General features: G+C 42.8%; 1 protein-coding gene across 1 annotated transcript in view; it reads left to right on the top strand.

Annotated features, from left to right (window-relative positions):
• The window catches only part of CCDC191 (coiled-coil domain containing 191), a 134,995-nt gene that overhangs the window by 51,989 nt on the left and 65,275 nt on the right, over positions 1–17,731 (top strand). Inside the window, exons 10-12 of the mRNA XM_053705833.1 lie at positions 12,149–12,624; positions 13,396–13,502; positions 14,146–14,228. Coding sequence (XP_053561808.1) covers positions 12,149–12,624; positions 13,396–13,502; positions 14,146–14,228 — 666 coding nt within the window. The remainder of the gene's footprint in view (positions 1–12,148; positions 12,625–13,395; positions 13,503–14,145; positions 14,229–17,731) is intronic.

The following is a 17,731-nucleotide window of genomic DNA, read 5'->3' as shown; positions in this document are numbered from 1 at the left end:
TATCTTATAATTTACTATAAAAAAATTATAAAATATGAGGAAAAAATGGAAATAAACACACTTTTTCTAACTTTGACCCCCAAAATCTGTTACACATCTACAATCAACAAAAAACACCTATGCTAAATAGTTTCTAAATTTTGTCCTGAGTTTAGAAATACCCAATGTTTACATGTTCTTTGCTTTTTTTGCAAGTTATAGGGCAATAAATACAAGTAGCACTGTGCTATTTCCAAACCACCAAAATTAGCGCTAGTTACATTGGAACCCTGATATCTTTCAGGAATCCCTGAATATCCCATGACATGTATATATTTTTTTAGAAGACAACCCAAAGTATTGATCTACGCCCATTTTGGTATATTTCATGCCACCATTTCACCACCAAATGCGATCAAATAAAAAAAAAAAACTTTACATTTTTCAAAATTTTAGGTTTCTCACTGAAATTATTTACAAACAGCTTGTGCAATTATGGCACAAATGGTTGTAAATGCTTCTCTGGTATCCCTTTTGTTTAAAAAATATACATATATGGATTTGGTGTTGCTTTTTGGTAATTAGAAGGCCCTCTAAATGCCACTGCGCACCACACGTGTATTATGCCCAGCAGTGAAGGGGTTAATTAGGGAGCTTGTAAGGAGCTTGCAGGGTTAATTTTAGCTTTAGTGTAGTAGACAACCCAAAGTATTGATCTAGGCCAATTTTGGTATATTTCATGCCACCATTTCACCGCTAAATGCGATTAAATTAAAAAAAATTGTTCACTTTTTCACAAACTTTTTTACAAACTTTAGGTTTCTCACTGAAATTATTTACAAACAGCTTGTGCAATTATGGCACAAATGGTTGTAAATGCTACTCTGGGATCCCCTTTGTTCAGAAATAGCAGACATATGGCTTTGGCGTTGCTTTTTTGCAATTAGAAGGCCGCTAAATGCCGCTGCGCACCACACTTGTATTATGCCCAGCAGTGAAGGGGTTAATTTGGTAGCTTGTAGGGATCTTGCAGGGTTAATTTTAGCTTTAGTGTAGAGATAAGCCTCCCACCTGACACATCAGACCCCCTGATCCCTCCCAAACAGCTCTCTTTCCTCCTCCACCCCACAATTGTCCCCGCCATCTTAAGTACTGGCAGAAAGTCTGCCAGTACTAAAATAAAAGTTTGTTTTTTTTCTTTCTAATGACACGGTGAGTCCACAGATCATCATTAATTACTGTTGGGAATATCAAAATGAGGGGTTTCATATCCTTATAGGTATTAAAGGTACGTGAAACACAATTTTTTTTTTTTTTTTATTATTTTTTTTTTTTTAAAGCCATATTCTGCTGTGTAGGATCCCCCCAAACAGCTCTCTAACCCTCCCCCTCTATCTTATTTGCGACATCTTGGGTACTGGCAGCTGTCTGCCAGTACCCAGTTAACAATAAAATGTTGTTGTTTTTTTTAAATTTTCCCTATTTTTCTGTAGTGTAGCTTCCCCCCCCCTCAAAAACCAACCCCCACCCCCTCCCAGATCCCTTAGATCCCAATTCCCTCCCTCCTCTCTCCCACTTTATTTGGGCAAATGTTCCATAGTGTAGCGGTTCCCACCTGCACCCGTGCCGACCCCCCCCCCCGTGCACGTGCGTGCTCCGGGTGACCCCGCCAGCGATCCCGCTCCCTAATACAGATTCCTCCCACCGATGGCCGCCCACCCACCTCCCACATCGGCTCCCACCCAATGATCGTGGCTATCGATGTTCCGATGCAGAGAGGGCCACAGAGTGTTTCTCTCTGCATCGGATGGCTAAAAACTGTTATTGCAGGATGCCTCAATATAGAGGCATCACTGCAATAACAGGAAAGCGGCTGGAAGTGATCAGGATCGTTTCCACCGCTTGAAGGAACCAATGACGTACAGGATATGTCCTTGGTCGTTAACTACATTTTTTTGTAGGACATACCCTGTACGTCGTTGGTCCTTAAGGGGTTAAAATTGCCTTCTCTATCTGAATCATGAAAGAAAATTTTTGGATTTCATGTCCCTTTAACCCCTTAATGACCACAGCACTTTTCAATTTTCTGACCTTTTGGGACCATGGCTATTTTTACTTTTTTGCGCTGTTTGTGTTTAGCTGTAATTTTCCTCTTACTTATTTACTGTACCCACACATATTATATACCGTTTTTCTCGCCATTAAATTGACTTTCTAAAGATACCATAATTTTCATCATATCTTTGCTATAAAAAAATATGATGGAAAAAAAAATGGAACAAAACACACTTTCTCTTGTAAGGTGTATCCAGTCCACGGATCATCCATTACTTATGGGATATTCTCCTTCCCAACAGGAAGCTGCAAGATGATCACCCACAGCAGAGCTGTCTATATAGCTCCTCCCCTAACTGCCACCTCCAGTCATTCTCTTGAAACTCTCGACAAGCATGGTGGAACCCCCTTAGAATGTGTACCAAATGTACTGATTTCACTTTAAGTTATAAAGACCATATTCTGTCTTTAAAAGATTTATCACCAGAGGAATCTGACAAGGGGGAAGTTATGCCGACTAACTCGCCCCACGTGTCAGAGCCTTTGACTCCCGCTCAAGGGACTCACGCTCAAGAGGCGCCAAGTACATCTAGCGCGCCCATGGCGTTTACTTTACAAGACATGGCGGCAGTCATGGATAATACACTGTCAGCGGTATTATCCAGACTACCTGGGTTGCGAGGAAAGCGAGACTGCTCTGGGGTTAGAAGGAATACAGAGCACACTGACGATTTAGTAGCTATGTCTGATACCCCCTCACAATATGCAGAAGCTGAGGAAGGAGAGCTTCTTTCTGTGGGTGATGTTTCTGACTCAGGGAAGATGATTCAACCTGATTCTGATATGGCAACATTTAAATTTAAGCTTGAACACCTCTGCGTGTTGCTCAGGGAGGTTTTAGCTACTCTGAATGACACCATTGCAGTGCCAGAGAAATTATGCAGATTGGATAAATACTATGCAGTGCCTGTTTTCACTGATGTTTTTCCAATACCTAAAAGGTTTTCAGAAATTATTACTAAGGAATGGGATAGACCAGGTGTACCGTTCTCTCCCCCTCCTATTTTTAAGAAATTGTTTCCAATAGATGCCGCCACACAGGACTTATGGCAAACGGTCCCTAAGGTGGAGGGAGCAGTTTCTACCCTAGCTAAGCGTACTACTATCCCCGTCGAGGACAGTTGTGCTTTCTTAGATCCAATGGATAAAAAGTTAGAGGGTTACCTTAAGAAAATGTTTATTCAACAAGGTTTTATTCTACAACCTCTTGCATGCATCGCCCCAGTCACTGCTGCGGCGGCTTTCTGGTTTGAGTCTCTGGAAGAATCTTTACAGGTAGAGACCCCATTGGACGATATACTTGAAAAGCTTAGAGCACTTAAGCTAGCCAATTCATTTGTTTCTGATGCCATTGTTCATTTGACTAAACTAACGGCTAAGAATTCTGGTTTTGCTATTCAGGCGCGTAGGGCGCTATGGCTTAAATCATGGTCAGCTGACGTTACTTCAAAGTCTAAGCTTCTTAATATTCCTTTCAAGGGGCAGACCCTATTCGGGCCTGGTTTGAAGGAGATCATTTCTGATATCACGGGAGGGAAAGGACATGCCCTCCCTCAGGACAGGTCTAATAAATCAAGGACCAAACAGACTAATTTTCGTGCCTTTCGAAACTTTAAAACGAGCGCAGCATCAACTTCCTCTAATACAAAACAAGAGGGAACTTTTGCCCAGTCCAAGTCGGTCTGGAGACCTAACCAGGCTTGGAACAAAGGTAAGCAGGCCAAAAAGCCTGCTGCTGCCTCTAAGACAGCATGAAGGATTGGCCCCCGATCCGGTAACAGATCTAGTAGGGGGCAGACTTTCTCTCTTTGCCCAGGCTTGGGCAAGAGATGTCCAGGATCCCTGGGCGTTGGAAATTGTATCCCAGGGATATCTTCTGAACTTCAAAGCTTCCCCTCCAAATGGGAGATTTCACCTTTCACAATTATCTGCAAACCAGATAAAGAGAGAGGCATTCTTACATTGTGTTCAAGACCTCCAAGTTATGGGAGTGATCCACCCAGTTCCAAAGGAGGAACAGGGACAAGGCTTCTATTCAAATCTGTTTGTGGTTCCCAAGAAAGAGGGAACCTTCAGACCAATCTTAGATCTCAAGATCCTAAACAAATTTCTCTGGGTCCCATCATTCAAGATGGAGACTATTCGTACCATCCTACCTATGATCCAGGAGGGTCAATACATGACTACAGTGGATTTAAAGGATGCTTATCTTCACATTCCGATACACAAAGATCATCATCGGTTTCTCAGGTTTGCCTTCCTGGATAGGCATTAGCAGTTTGTAGCTCTTCCCTTTGGGTTAGCTACAGCTCCAAGAATCTTTACAAAGGTTCTGGGGTCACTTCTGGCGGTCCTAAGGCCGCGGGGCATAGCAGTGGCCCCTTATTTAGACGACATTCTGATACAGGCGTCAAATTTCCAAATTGCCAAGTCTCATACGGACATAGTTCTGGCATTTCTGAGGTCGCACGGGTGGAAAGTGAACGAAGAGAAGAGTTCTCTATCCCCTCTCACAAGAGTTTCCTTTCTGGGAACTCTGATAGATTCTGTAGAAATGAGGATTTACCTGACAGAGACCAGGTTATCAAAACTTCTAAATTCTTGCCGTGTTCTTTATTCTACTTCTCGCCCTTCGGTGGCTCAGTGTATGGAAGTATTCGGCTTAATGGTAGCGGCAATGGACATAGTGCCGTTTGCCCGCCTACATCTCAGACCGCTGCAACTCTGCATGCTCAGTCAGTGGAATGGGGATTACACAGATTTGTCCCCTCTACTAAATCTGGATCAAGAGACCAGGGATTCTCTTCTCTGGTGGCTATCTCGGGTCCATCTGTCCAAAGGTATGACCTTTCGCAGGCCAGATTGGACAATAGTAATGACAGATGCCAGCCTTCTAGGCTGGGGGGCAGTCTGGAACTCCCTGAAGGCTCAGGGATCGTGGACTCAGGAGGAGACCCTCCTTCCAATAAACATTCTGGAACTAAGAGCGATATTCAATGCTCTTCAGGCTTGGCCTCAGGTAGCGAAAATGAGGTTCATCAGATTTCAGTTGGACAACATCATGACTGTGACTTACATCAACCATCAAGGGGGAACAAGGAGTTCCCTAGCGATGTTGGAAGTTTCAAAGATAATTCGTTGGGCAGAGATTCACTCTTGCCACCTATCAGCTATCCATATCCCAGGTGTAGAGAACTGGGAGGCGGATTTTCTAAGTCGACAGACTTTTCATCCGGGGGAGTGGGAACTCCATCCGGAGGTGTTTGCACAATTGGTTCAACGTTGGGGCGAACCAGAACTGGATCTCATGGCGTCTCGCCAGAACGCCAAACTTCCTTGTTACGGATCCAGGTCCAGGGAACCCAAGGCAACGCTGATAGATGCTCTAGCAGCGCCTTGGTCCTTCAACCTGGCTTATGTGTTTCCACTGTTTCCTCTGCTCCCTCTTCTGATTGCCAAAATCAAGCAGGAGAGAGCATCAGTGATTTTGATAGCACCTGCGTGGCCACGCAGGACTTGGTATGCAGATCTGGTGGACATGTCATCTCTTCCACCATGGACTCTGCCTCTGAGACAGGACCTTCTACTTCAGGGTCCTTTCAACCATCCAAATCTAATTTCTCTGAGACTGACTGCCTGGAGATTAAACGCTTGATTTTATCAAAGCGTGGCTTCTCCGAGTCAGTTATTGATACCTTGATTCAGGCATGAAAGCCTGTCACCAGGAAAATCTATCATAAGATATGGCGTAAATATCCTTATTGGTGTGAATCCAAGGGTTACTCATGGAGTAAAGTCAGGATTCCCAAGATATTATCTTTTCTCCAAGAAGGATTGGAAAAGGGATTGTCAGCTAGTTCCTTAAAGGGACAGATTTCTGCTCTGTCTATTCTTTTGCACAAGCGTCTGGCGGATGCTCCAGACGTTCAGGCGTTTTGTCAGGCTTTAGTTAGAAGCAAGCCTGTGTTTAAACCAGTTGCTCCGCCATGGAGTTTAAATTTGGTTCTTAAAGTTCTCCAAGGGGTTCCGTTTGAACCTCTTCATTCCATAGATATAAAGCTTTTATCTTGGAAAGTTCTGTTTTTGGTAGCTATTTCCTCGGCTCGTAGAGTTTCCGAGTTATCTGCCTTACAGTGTGATTCCCCTTATCTGATCTTCCATGCAGATAAGGTAGTTTTGCGTACCAAACCTGGGTTTTTACCTAAGGTGGTATCTAAATAAGAATATCAATCAGGAGATTGTTGTTCCGTCATTGTGTCCTAATCCTTCTTCAAAGAAGGAACGTTTATTACACAATCTTGACGTGGTTCGTGCTTTAAAGTTTTATTTACAAGCTACTAAAGATTTTCGTCAAACATCTGCATTGTTTGTTGTCTACTCTGGACAGAGGAGAGGCCTAAAGGTTTCGGCAACTTCTCTTTCGTTTTGGCTAAGAAGTATAATACGCTTAGCTTATGAGACTGCTGGCCAGCAGCCTCCTGAAAGGATTACAGCTCAGTCTACTAGAGCTGTGGCTTCCACATGGGCTTTTAAAAATGAGGCTTCTGTTGAACAGATTTGCAAGGCGGCGACTTGGTCTTCGCTTCATACTTTTTCAAAGTTTTATAAATTTGATACTTTTGCTTCTTCAGAGGCTATTTTTGGGAGAAAGGTTTTACAGGCAGTGGTACCTGCCTTGTCCCTCCCTTCATCCGTGTACTTTAGCTTTGGTATTGGTATCCCACAAGTAATGGATGATCCGTGGACTGGATACACCTTACAAGAGAAAACATAATTTATGCTTACCTGATAAATTTATTTCTCTTGTGGTGTATCCAGTCCACGGCCCGCCCTGTCATTTTAAGGCAGGTATATTTTATTTTTTAACTACAGTCACCACTGCACCCTATGGTTTCTCCTTTCTCTTGCTTGTCTTCGGTCGAATGACTGGAGGTGGCAGTTAGGGGAGGAGCTATATAGACAGCTCTGCTGTGGGTGTCCTCTTGCAACTTCCTGTTGGGAAGGAGAATATCCCACAAGTAATGGATGAACCCGTGGACTGGATACACCACAAGAGAAAGAAATTTAACAGGTAAGCATAAATTATGTTTTTTCTAACTTTGACCCCCAAAATCTGTTACACATCTACAACCACCAAAAAACACCCATGCTAAATAGTTTCTAAATTTTGTCCTGAGTTTAGAAATACCCAATGTTTACATGTTCTTTGCTTTTTTTGCAAGTTATAGGGCAATAAGTACAGCCACCAGTCTTTGTCAAACTTTTGAGTAGTCATTTTTTTGTGCTATTTTTCACACACATTGTACTTTAGGCACAGTTCCTGTTATGTGTTACTGCCAAAGAACACCCCAATATTTGTTCAGCAATATCTCCTGAGTACAGCGATACCACCTATGTTGGGTTGTTTGGGGTTTGCAATGCCAAACTTCTGACATGTGTTTGTTATTTTTTCAAATTTAACATATCTTCTTTTGGGGGGGGGGGGCTTTTAACATACCCCAATTTATTTGCTTGCCATGAACATGCATATATTTCAGAGGTTGAGAACCCAAGGTATTGTAAATAGGGGGTTTTGATGTAAATGGAGAAAGTATGTGGTGGTATTTTCTCATTTTTACACACACATTGCTTTTTGGCTATGATTTAGAAGAGACTGTTGAAAGTTATTGCAAAAAAACACTCCAGGTTGTTTTCTGCAAGACCTCCTGAGTACACCTATGCCCCCCATGCATAGGTTTGCCAGGATTTTGGGAAGGTTCTGTTACAATTTTATGACTTGTAATTTTAGTTAAAAGTGAGAGTATTTCTTCTGATAGGCCTATCTTTATTTTTTTGGGGCCTATTGCATACCCCAGTTTTATTTATTGCCATGAAAGTGTATATATTTGAAATGTTGACACCCCAAGGTATTGTATATGGTGTGCTTTGATGCCTTTGATGCAACCATTTTAGCCAAAACCATTGGAGAATGTGTATGGTGGTAATTTTTAAATTTTCATTTTTACAGACACATTGATTTTTTACTATGATTTAGGAGAGTCTGTTGTAAGTTATTGCCAAAAAACACTCCAGATTGTTTTCTGCAAGGCTCCCTGAGTATACCCATGCCCCCCATGCATAGGTTTGACAGAGGGTTTTAGTAAAATACAGCACCAATTTTAGAACTTATAAAAAAGTAGTAGTGAAATGTAAAAATCTGGCACAGTAAAAGTAAAAAAAACAAAAAAAACTCTAACAATGAACATAACCAAGAAAAAAACTGGGAAATTTAAAAAAATAAATAAAAAATGGACCATTGTATGATACCGCCTGAAGCAGTCCCCAATGCAGAGTCCAGGATGTCCAGGGAAATCAGGACAGTGATATATGGTGTCCCTTCTCTGCCCCCTCTTGGTACAGACTCTGCATTTTTTTGAGGTTTCTGCTTTGTGGCAGTAGGGGGGATTTTAAAAATAAAATGGGTAGCCCCAACTCTGCTCTCTCCCATCACTGCCTGGGGAGCAGGTTCATCTTGGTACAAAATATTGGTAAAAAAAAGTCTGTTTCATTCTGGGGTTTGCTTTTTTGAACAACAAAAAAGCGTTGTGGGTTGCAATCTGCATTAAGTAAATTGCAACCTTTTTGTAATAGGCCCTGGTCTTCTGCATAATTAGGTAGGGCTGCAGCAGCTGATCTGCCAGATCAACCCCACTCATTTGCCGGTTATAAGACTTGATGCACACTGGCTTCATTGTGCTCTCAGCTCTGCCACGTACAGAGATCCCCACAGTCCTCTCTGTGTGGATGGTGGTAAGAAGGTTTACATCCTTCTTGTCTCTGTACTTAACTGCCAAGAGCTCCTCTTGGTGCAGAACTGAGGTCTCCCCCCCTTCATAGCTGGGTGGGTGCAAGTTGGCCTGGGAAACTTGCGCGTTTTTTTTTTTTTAATTGTACCGCAAGCTACTGTATCAACGCAATACAGTAGCTTAAACAAAAGGACACTTGTATAGAAATGATCTAAATACAAGTGGTACCCTTTGTTCATCAGGGGTAATATCAGGTCCCAGACAATCTTACCAGTGGTTCCCATATGTTCTGGGCAACCTGGAGGGTCAAGGTGGCTATCCTTTCTCTCAAACACCCGGAAGGCCTGAGTATACCCAGTCTTGCTCTCACAGAGCTTATACACCTTTACTCGATATCTGGAGTGCTTGAAAGTAATATACTGCTTGAATCCCAGCCTTCCCTTATACTTTATCAGGGATTCATCCACGCATATATTCCTTCCAGGTGTTTAAGCCTCTGCAAACCTGGAAGCAAAGTGGGTAATCAGGTCAAAGATTTTATACAGCCTGTCAAATTGGGGATGCTCCCTAGGGGGGCACAGGCTGTTGTCCCTGAAGTGCATGAAATGTAGAATCATTTCATACCTCTTCCTCGACATACACTGGGAGAAAATGGGGGTAGAGCAGATGGGGCTAATGCACTAGTAGGAACAAATGGAGGGTTTCTTTATGATGCCCATCAGTATAGTCAATGCCCAAAATTTTTAAAAATTCTGGCACATCGATGGGGGCCCATTGCTGCTTTGCCAAATATGAGTCAGGCTTTGCAGCATGGAACTGATGGGCATATAAATTAGTTTGGACGACAATGTTCCCTAATACATTATCACCCAGAAACACCAGAAACTGTTGGGGGGATAAATCCTGGAACATCCATATTGATGCCAGGATTTGCTGGGAAGGGTGAGATATCTGGCCTCTGGCAATGAGGCGTTACCCACTCTTCAGCGGCAATGGCAACAACTCCTTCTGGAAGGGGGGCTAGCTACCACAGATACATCACTAACAGTTGAGACTGTATCTAATGATGTATCTGAGCATATGGCAGGGTCAAAATTGGGGTCTGAGTCAGACATAGCGGCACTATATATTCTCTATTTATTTTATCTGTCGCAGAAAAAAAAATTACTAAAAAAAAATCAACACAAAATTTAAATTAACTAACTAAATGGCTCTGAAAAGAGCATTTGGGTCTCACATAAAAATTACTAAAAAAAATTAACCCCTAAAAAAATGCACAGATAGCAAAAAAGTGCAGCTGTGCTACTGCCAGTGATTTATAGTGATCACTGGCAAGCTAGGGGTTAATGGCTCTGAAAAGAAACGTTGGGTCTCACAATTTTTATCAAATATATTCGATAAATCTCTCTCCCACAAAAACGCAAGTGAGGAGAGGGAGGGAGATCCACACTGATCAGAGTCAATATTTACAAATATTGACATGAATCAGACAAACGAATCAGATTGGATGACCAGGGGCCACAACATTTCTAGTGGCGGCCCTGGGGGGCTATATGGGGTTTATAATATTTAAAAAAAAAAATGTATTTACTTTTCATATTATTTTAATACATACTGAGTGCTTCGACCAACCGGGGCACTCAGCACACAAGCAGAGCATTGGAAGCCTGTCCGATCGTTTCCGATGCTCTGCTAGACTGTCGGGCTCCACATGGAGCGAAACCGGAAGTGATCACTCATGGGGAGTGATCAATCCGAGGCCCGGCAGTCGGGAGCAGTATTGCAGGATGCCTCGACATTGAGGCATCGCTGCAATACTGTTAGAGCGGCTTTAACCCCTTAACGACCTAGGACGTACAGGGTACGTCCTTGGTCATTAACAACCGTTTTTTGTAGGACATACCCTGTACGTCCTCGGTCGTTAAGGGGTTAAAGGGACATGAAACCCAATTTTTTTCTTTCATTATTCAGATAGAGCAGCAATTTTAAGCACATTTCTAATTTACTTCTATTATCAATTGTTCTTCTTTCTTTTGGTACCTTTATTTGAAACGCCAGGAATGTAAGCGCAGGAGCCGGCCCATTTTTTGTTCAGCACCTGGATATTGCTTGCTGATTGGTGGCTAAATATAGCCACCAATCAGCAAATGCTACCCCGGTGTTGAACCAAAACTGGACCAGCTCCTAAGCTTAAATTCCTGGCGTTTCAAATAAAAGAACAAAGAGAAATTGATAATAGGAGTAAATTAAAAAGTTGTATAAAATTGCTGCTCTATCTGAATCATGAAATAAAAAATTGGGCTTCATATCCCTTTAATGAATGGAAGCTCCTATGGAGCCCCTGACCCCTGTACAGTTGGTAGGAAATTGTTGTTTTTATAGCAGTCTCCTACTTAACAGTTATGAGACCCGGCATTGGTAACTGGGCACTCTCCTCTTTCTAACCTGGGGCTCATGCCCCTCTCTGATTTATAGTGAGATAAAAACTGCACTGGCATGATCACCCCAGCCCCCGACTATATTTATTGTGTCTGCTTTGCTGTGTTAAATGGTTTATGGGATCACTGTGTAGCATGTTGTAGTGTCAGGATGCGCTGGAGCAGTAGGAAAAACATGTTTTATTACAGGAAAACCAGACAAAATATAGATTTTTTACTTCACATAATTATTTACATTTTGAGTTCACTTAAAGGGACAATCCATCCAATAGTGGAATCCACATGGATGCATTTCAGTTTTGAATAGAAGCATTTTTGTAATATACATGTCTAATAAAAGCTATAGCTGTTTCAAAAGTGTACTTAAGTATGCACCGTGCACCAGCATTTTAAACCCAGCACTTGTTCAGAGAGCCTAAGGTGCTTGTACCATCTGCTAATGACTCCGTTTGTTAATTGCTGACATGATAGAAGCCCCACTTGCACTCTAAGCAGCTGCAGTACTTAAAATGCTGGTGCACTGAGACTAGCTATGCTTCACATGCACGTGCAGAGAAAAATGCTAACACTAAAACAGTAATAACTTTTACTAGAAGCATTTTTGCAAACACATGTATATAGTAAATATGTTTCTATTCACAGATGTAATTCCTCTATGTGCATTTACATTTTGACTGGAATATTCCTTTTAAAAGTACCATTCAACATTTTGTCTGTTTCATTAACAAAACAATGTTTTCTAAAAGGATTTGATTTAGTTTATGTAGCTAATAACCAGATTTCCTCCTACTTGGGATATCTTTTTAACTTGGCTGCTATCATGTTTTGCAGATAGAAGAATTCACCGCTGTTGACAATGAACTGAAGATGCCCATTGGTCAGGACACAAATTCACCTGTCCAACCCCCAGAGATACCCAGACACGCCTGGCAGGTTACACGTAAACATGCAACGCTAACAGCTGAGGAGCGAGCTGAGCACCATCTGCAATCAACCAATGCCACAGACAGAATCCATTCTGGAACACGACAAAAAATTCCGGGTTACGGTGAGAATTTTGAGAGCCGGCACAAGTTTCAGCGGCAGATGATAGATGAGCAGAGAAGACAGCTGCAGGAGCAGAAGGAGATGATATTGGGTCTCATGGAAAACCAGAGACTGATCATTTCAAAGCAGGAATGTGACAAAGCCAGCACTGTAACCGCAGAGCTGTGCAAGCAGGCTCCTCCATCCAGGGACACACGCAACAGGGGAAGTGACGTGGGGACAAAGGGAACTATAGCTGCAAAGTCTAAGAGTGCGCCCAGGTACTCATGGGAAGGTTACATTTTACTGCTTGTAAATATCACTTTCCCCATCTAGTAATTACTTACGCCCTAGTGGTGCCGTATGTCTGTCCCACGTACACTGCACATCTCTTTACTGTACTAACAGCTGACACTTCCTCTAGAATTACTTCTGAATTATTCTATTATCTCTCTCTCTTTGTAACATTCTTTAGTCCTATAATTGTATAACTGTATCTGTGTGAAGTACTCATTTCTCTTTTTATCCAGGAATCCACTTAAAGGGGCAGTCTAGTCAAAATTAAACTTTGATGATTCAGATAGGGAATGCAATTTTAAACAACTTTCCAATGTACTTTTATCATCAAATTTGCTTTGTTCTCTTGGTATTCTTTGTTGAAAGCTAAACCTAGGTAGGTCATATGCTAATTTCTAAGCCATTGAACCACCTCTTATCTCAGTGCATTTTGACAGCTTTTCACAGTTAGACAGCGCTAGTTCACATGTGTCATATAGATAACATTGTGCTCATGCCCGTAGCGTTACTTATGAGAGGGCACTGATTGGGTAAAATGCAAATGTCAAAATAACTGAGATATGGGGGCAGTCTGCAGAGGCTTAGATACAAGGTAATTACAGAGGTGAAAAGTGTATTAATATAACAGTGCTTGTTATGCAAAACTGGGGAATGGGTAATAAAGGGATTATCTATATTTTTAAAACAATAACAATTCTGGTGTAGACTGTCCCTTTAATGGCCTTTTTGCTGCTAAATAAAAGTGTTTTTCACAGTTTGTCCTTTGTCGGTTCTGAGTGCAGAAACCTGAACCTGTCTCCGAGCCCACTGACCACTGCGAGATCGCCCATGTCACCTTCTTCACATCACCCTGCAGTAACAGGTAATATTCACGGGATAAGGGCACTCCAGTATTTCTGTCAGTCTCTTCATATAAGAACATTATTACTGTTGGATTATAGCGCTGTGCCTTCCTGGAGAGGTGAAACATTCAGTCTTTTGTCCCTCACCCTTTCATGATGTCCTGGATCATCAGTTTATGTTCTACCTCATGGAGCGAATACTAGCAGCAGGACAGACTAGAGGTGTCTGCGTTGTTTTTCAGCTTCTTCTGGTCGGTTCTTTAAACATAAATGTATGAGCATTCTACAAACAGAGCTCTGCCTATGAATAGCCCACACATTTCCTCCTGCAACCCAGACATATAATAGCGGGCAGCAAAATCACAGCAGACTGAATACCTTTGAATAGAGGGGCATATAACGCTAAATTTATGGATCTCCAATGAACTGATGCACACTGATTTTATGTTTGTTTTTCGTATTTGTCTCTGTATGGTGAACATTTTGAGGGCGTATATTAATATGCAGCTAAACAGATAATACATACTGTATGTATGTGTATATATATTTACAGAATACGTTTATTGCTTCGCAGAGTAAAGCTGAAACACTTTACATTGTTTATTAGACAGTAACCACTATCCTTTATAGATGGAATATTTACATTACATTTATATTTTTTAGCCATGGAAGAAAGGGCAGCACAGAGAGCAGAAAGAAAGCGACAAATAGAAGAGATGAAAAGAAAACGCGAGGAAGAAAAATTGGTGAGTGTGGTTAAAATGCTTCTCGCTAGAGGGCGCCAGAGGAAGAACCTATAATGGTCACACGTATCATCTAAACTGCTGGTGTAGAACGTATTCTATTTTGCTTCTGACTTGCAGTCTTAACAGAGGGCTCTAAAAAAATAGATCTTATATACGTAAAAGTATTTCATTATTAAACAGAAAAGTATCTATTTATGTATGAAACTGTAATGGTGCAATTTGTTGTTAAATTACATCTCTCGCTTTTTGTCTCTCTTTCTGTCTCTCACTCTGTTTCTCACTATCTGTCTCTGTCTCTCACTCTGTCTCTTTCACTCTCTGTCTCTTTCACTCTCTGTCTCTTTCACTCTCTGTCTCTTTCTGTCTCTCACTCTCTGTCTCTCTCTTTCTGTCTCTCTGTCTCTGTCTCTCACTGTCTGTTTCTCTCTCTCTCTGTTTCTCTCTCTCTGTTTCTCTCACTCTGTCTCTTTCACACTCTGTCTCTTTCACTCTCTGTCTCACTTTTTCTGTCTCTCACTCTCTGTCTCTCTCTTTCTGTCTCTCTCAGTCTCTGTCTCTGTCTGTCTCACTCTCACTGTCTGTCTCACTCTCTGTCTCTCTCTCACTCTCTCTTTCACTCTCTGTCTCTTTCACTTGGTCTCTCTCACTCTCTCACTGTCTGTTGTCTCACTCTCTGTCTCTCACTCTCTGCCTCACTCTCTGTCTCTGCCTCACTCTCTGTCTCTCTCTCTCTCTCTCTCTCTCTCTCACGCTCTGTATCTCTCACTGTCTGTTGTCTCACTGTCTGTCTCACTCTCTGTCTCTCACTCTCTGTCTCTGCCTCACTCTCTGTCTCTGCCTCACTCATTGTCTCTGTCTCTCTCTCTCTCTCTCTCTCTCTCTGTCTTTCTCTCTCTCTCACTGTCTGTTGCCTCACTCTCACTGTCTGTCTCTCTCACTCTCTGCCTCACTCTCTGTCTTTGCCTCACTCTCTGTCTCTTCCTCACTCTCTGTCTCTCACTCTGTCTCTCTCACTCTCTGTCTCATTCTTTGCTTCTCTCTCTGTCCCTCTCTCTTTCTGTTGCTCTCTGTTTCTCTCTCTCACCCTCTGTCTCTATCTCTCGCTCTCTCAATCTCTGCTTTTCTCTCTCGCTCATTTTCTCTCTCGCTCGCTCTCTTTCTCTCTCCTTTTCTCTCACTCTCTCTGTCTGCCTCACTCTCTGTCTCACTCTATGCCTCACTCTCTGTCTCTCTCACTCTCTGTCTCATTCTTTGCTTCTCTCTTTGTCCCTCTCTCTTTCTGTTGCTCTCTGTTTCTCTCTCTCTCACCCTCTGTCTCTATCTCTTGCTATCTCAATCTCTGCTTTTCTCTCTCGCTCTCTTTCTATCTCTCTCTGTCTCTTTCTGTCTCACTCTCTTTATGTCTCACTCTTTTTCTGTCTCTCCCTCTTTCTCTCTCTCTTTCTGTCTCGCTCTCTTTCTATCTCGCTCTCTTTCTTTCTGTCTCTTTCTGTCTCGCTCTCTTTCTGTCTCTCTCTGTCTCACTTTCTTTCTATCTCTCTCTCTCTGTCTCTTTCTGTCTCGCTCTCTTTCTGTCTCGCTCTCTTTCTGTCTCGCTCTCTTTCTGTCTCGCTCTCTTTCTGTCTCGCTCTCTGTTTCGCTCTCTTTCTGTTTTGCTCTCTCTCCCTGTCTTGCTCTCTTTCTGTCTCTCTCTCTCTCTCTCTGTCGCTCTCTTTCTGTCTCGCTCTTACTCTCTGTCTCTCTCACTATCTGTTTCTCACCCTCTCTACTTCTCTCTGCAACTGACAGCAGCTTCATACAAAAAGAGAAAATTCAGATGGATGTTAAACCCACAAAGTCTGCCACTGAGCTGAGTTGATTAACCCCCAGACTCTGTATATCAGCAACTATGTTAAAGGGGTCTTAAAGATATTTTCTTCATAAAAGGAAAGAGTCCACAGCTGCATTCATTACTTTTGGGGAAAAAAGAACCCGGCCACCAGGAGGAGGCAAAGACACCCCAGCCTAAGGCTTAAATACTCCTCCCACTTCCCTCATCCTCCAGTCATTCTTTGCCTTTCTGGCAGAGAAGTGTCAGAAGTTTTCGATAGTCTCTTATGGAGGATAGTACTCTTCGGCATGGGACTGGAGTTTTAAGTAGTCCTGTCAGCCTCTCAGTGAGGGCCTGGATGAAACTTAGAGTCCGGAGATGCAGGTAGAGTCTCTCTGCGAAACCAACCCGACTCATATTAACAGCTCCACAAGCAATCGGCATTGACGAGTTTCGCTTCCTGCTTATTTCTCTCAAGTCCATGGCAGAGGCAACGCTACTATCTGTCACACTTGAAGGGCCGTGTTCCTGTTCCATGGCGTAGATTCCGGTAAGATTGTTTCATTTTACTTTCATCATGGATGTATTGTAATTTCAACTGTTTATCCGAGAGGGGCTACAAACTTTCGGGGATAACTTTAACATAGGGTCTCAGTGAGGCTCCTTTTTGTATCTAGGAATCGAGGGTTAATATCTCCTGAGGGGGATTATTGAACAGGGGGGTTTATAATCATGTTTGTTATGTGATTCTGTCTGCTACTGTGTAGTGTTGCTTCGGCTCATGGCTATTTTGGAACATACAGCCTATGTCTAATGACGCTGCCTTTTCGGTCAGGTGCGCTTTTGCATGGACTGCACGGTTTACCTTGTGACCCCATTTCCGTTTTCCTGACCACGTGGCGACGGAGAAATCCTGGTCTCCTGGTGTCTGGTTCTCTGGAGGCGGCAGTGTCCCAGACTTCTTGCGAAGAATATGAATTGGCCCGGGTGATACATGCCCATCAGTTATGTTCCAAATGCCGTTTTAGAGTGCTCTGTTCCTCGGGATTGGGGAATCGGGGTGCCCACTGAGCCATCCGACTCTGGGGATTCTATTTCTCATGAGACGAGTTCCCTACTATCAACTCTTACTACGCATGCAGGTAACCCAAATGCTACTTATCCTTTCTAGGGAGTGTGGCCATATCTTTGGCGCTGGCGCATCTGCATGTCCCGGGAGTGTGCTTACGATATTGTCCGTGTTTCGTTAACCGGGGCTCGTCAGGCGTGGGATCGCCTGGTCCAGTTCAGCTTTCCGGGGGAGCGACTGCCCCTGAGGCCTCAGGAGGTCAACCTTCTTATAGTCTTTGTTATTTGTGTATCCTTTTCCCGTTCTGAGCTTGGAAGGCTCGGACCCCTGTTGGGCTGGTCCTGCAGGTCTGTCCATTCTTCCTGGGCGATAACCTACGGGTTGCCTTATCTTTTATTTGCATCCGGTGAGGATGATTTTTATTTGGTTTAAAGCTCATGTTGTGGTGTGATGTTTCCTTCGGGAACTTTCCTCTATGGAATTGATACTCGCAATTTTATTCGCTCTGTTTATAAAAGTTTGTCTGACCGTTCTTTATCCCTCCATCATCGGTGGAGACTCTATGTGGCCTTGACAGTGCTGGGGCCCTTGGTTTCAGGCTGGTCCTGACTGGGTACAAATCCT

Source organism: Bombina bombina, chromosome 3 (assembly GCF_027579735.1).
Source record: "Bombina bombina isolate aBomBom1 chromosome 3, aBomBom1.pri, whole genome shotgun sequence".
Classification (NCBI taxonomy): Eukaryota; Metazoa; Chordata; class Amphibia; order Anura; family Bombinatoridae; genus Bombina; species Bombina bombina.
This window is presented reverse-complemented; position numbering and strand designations above follow the sequence as displayed.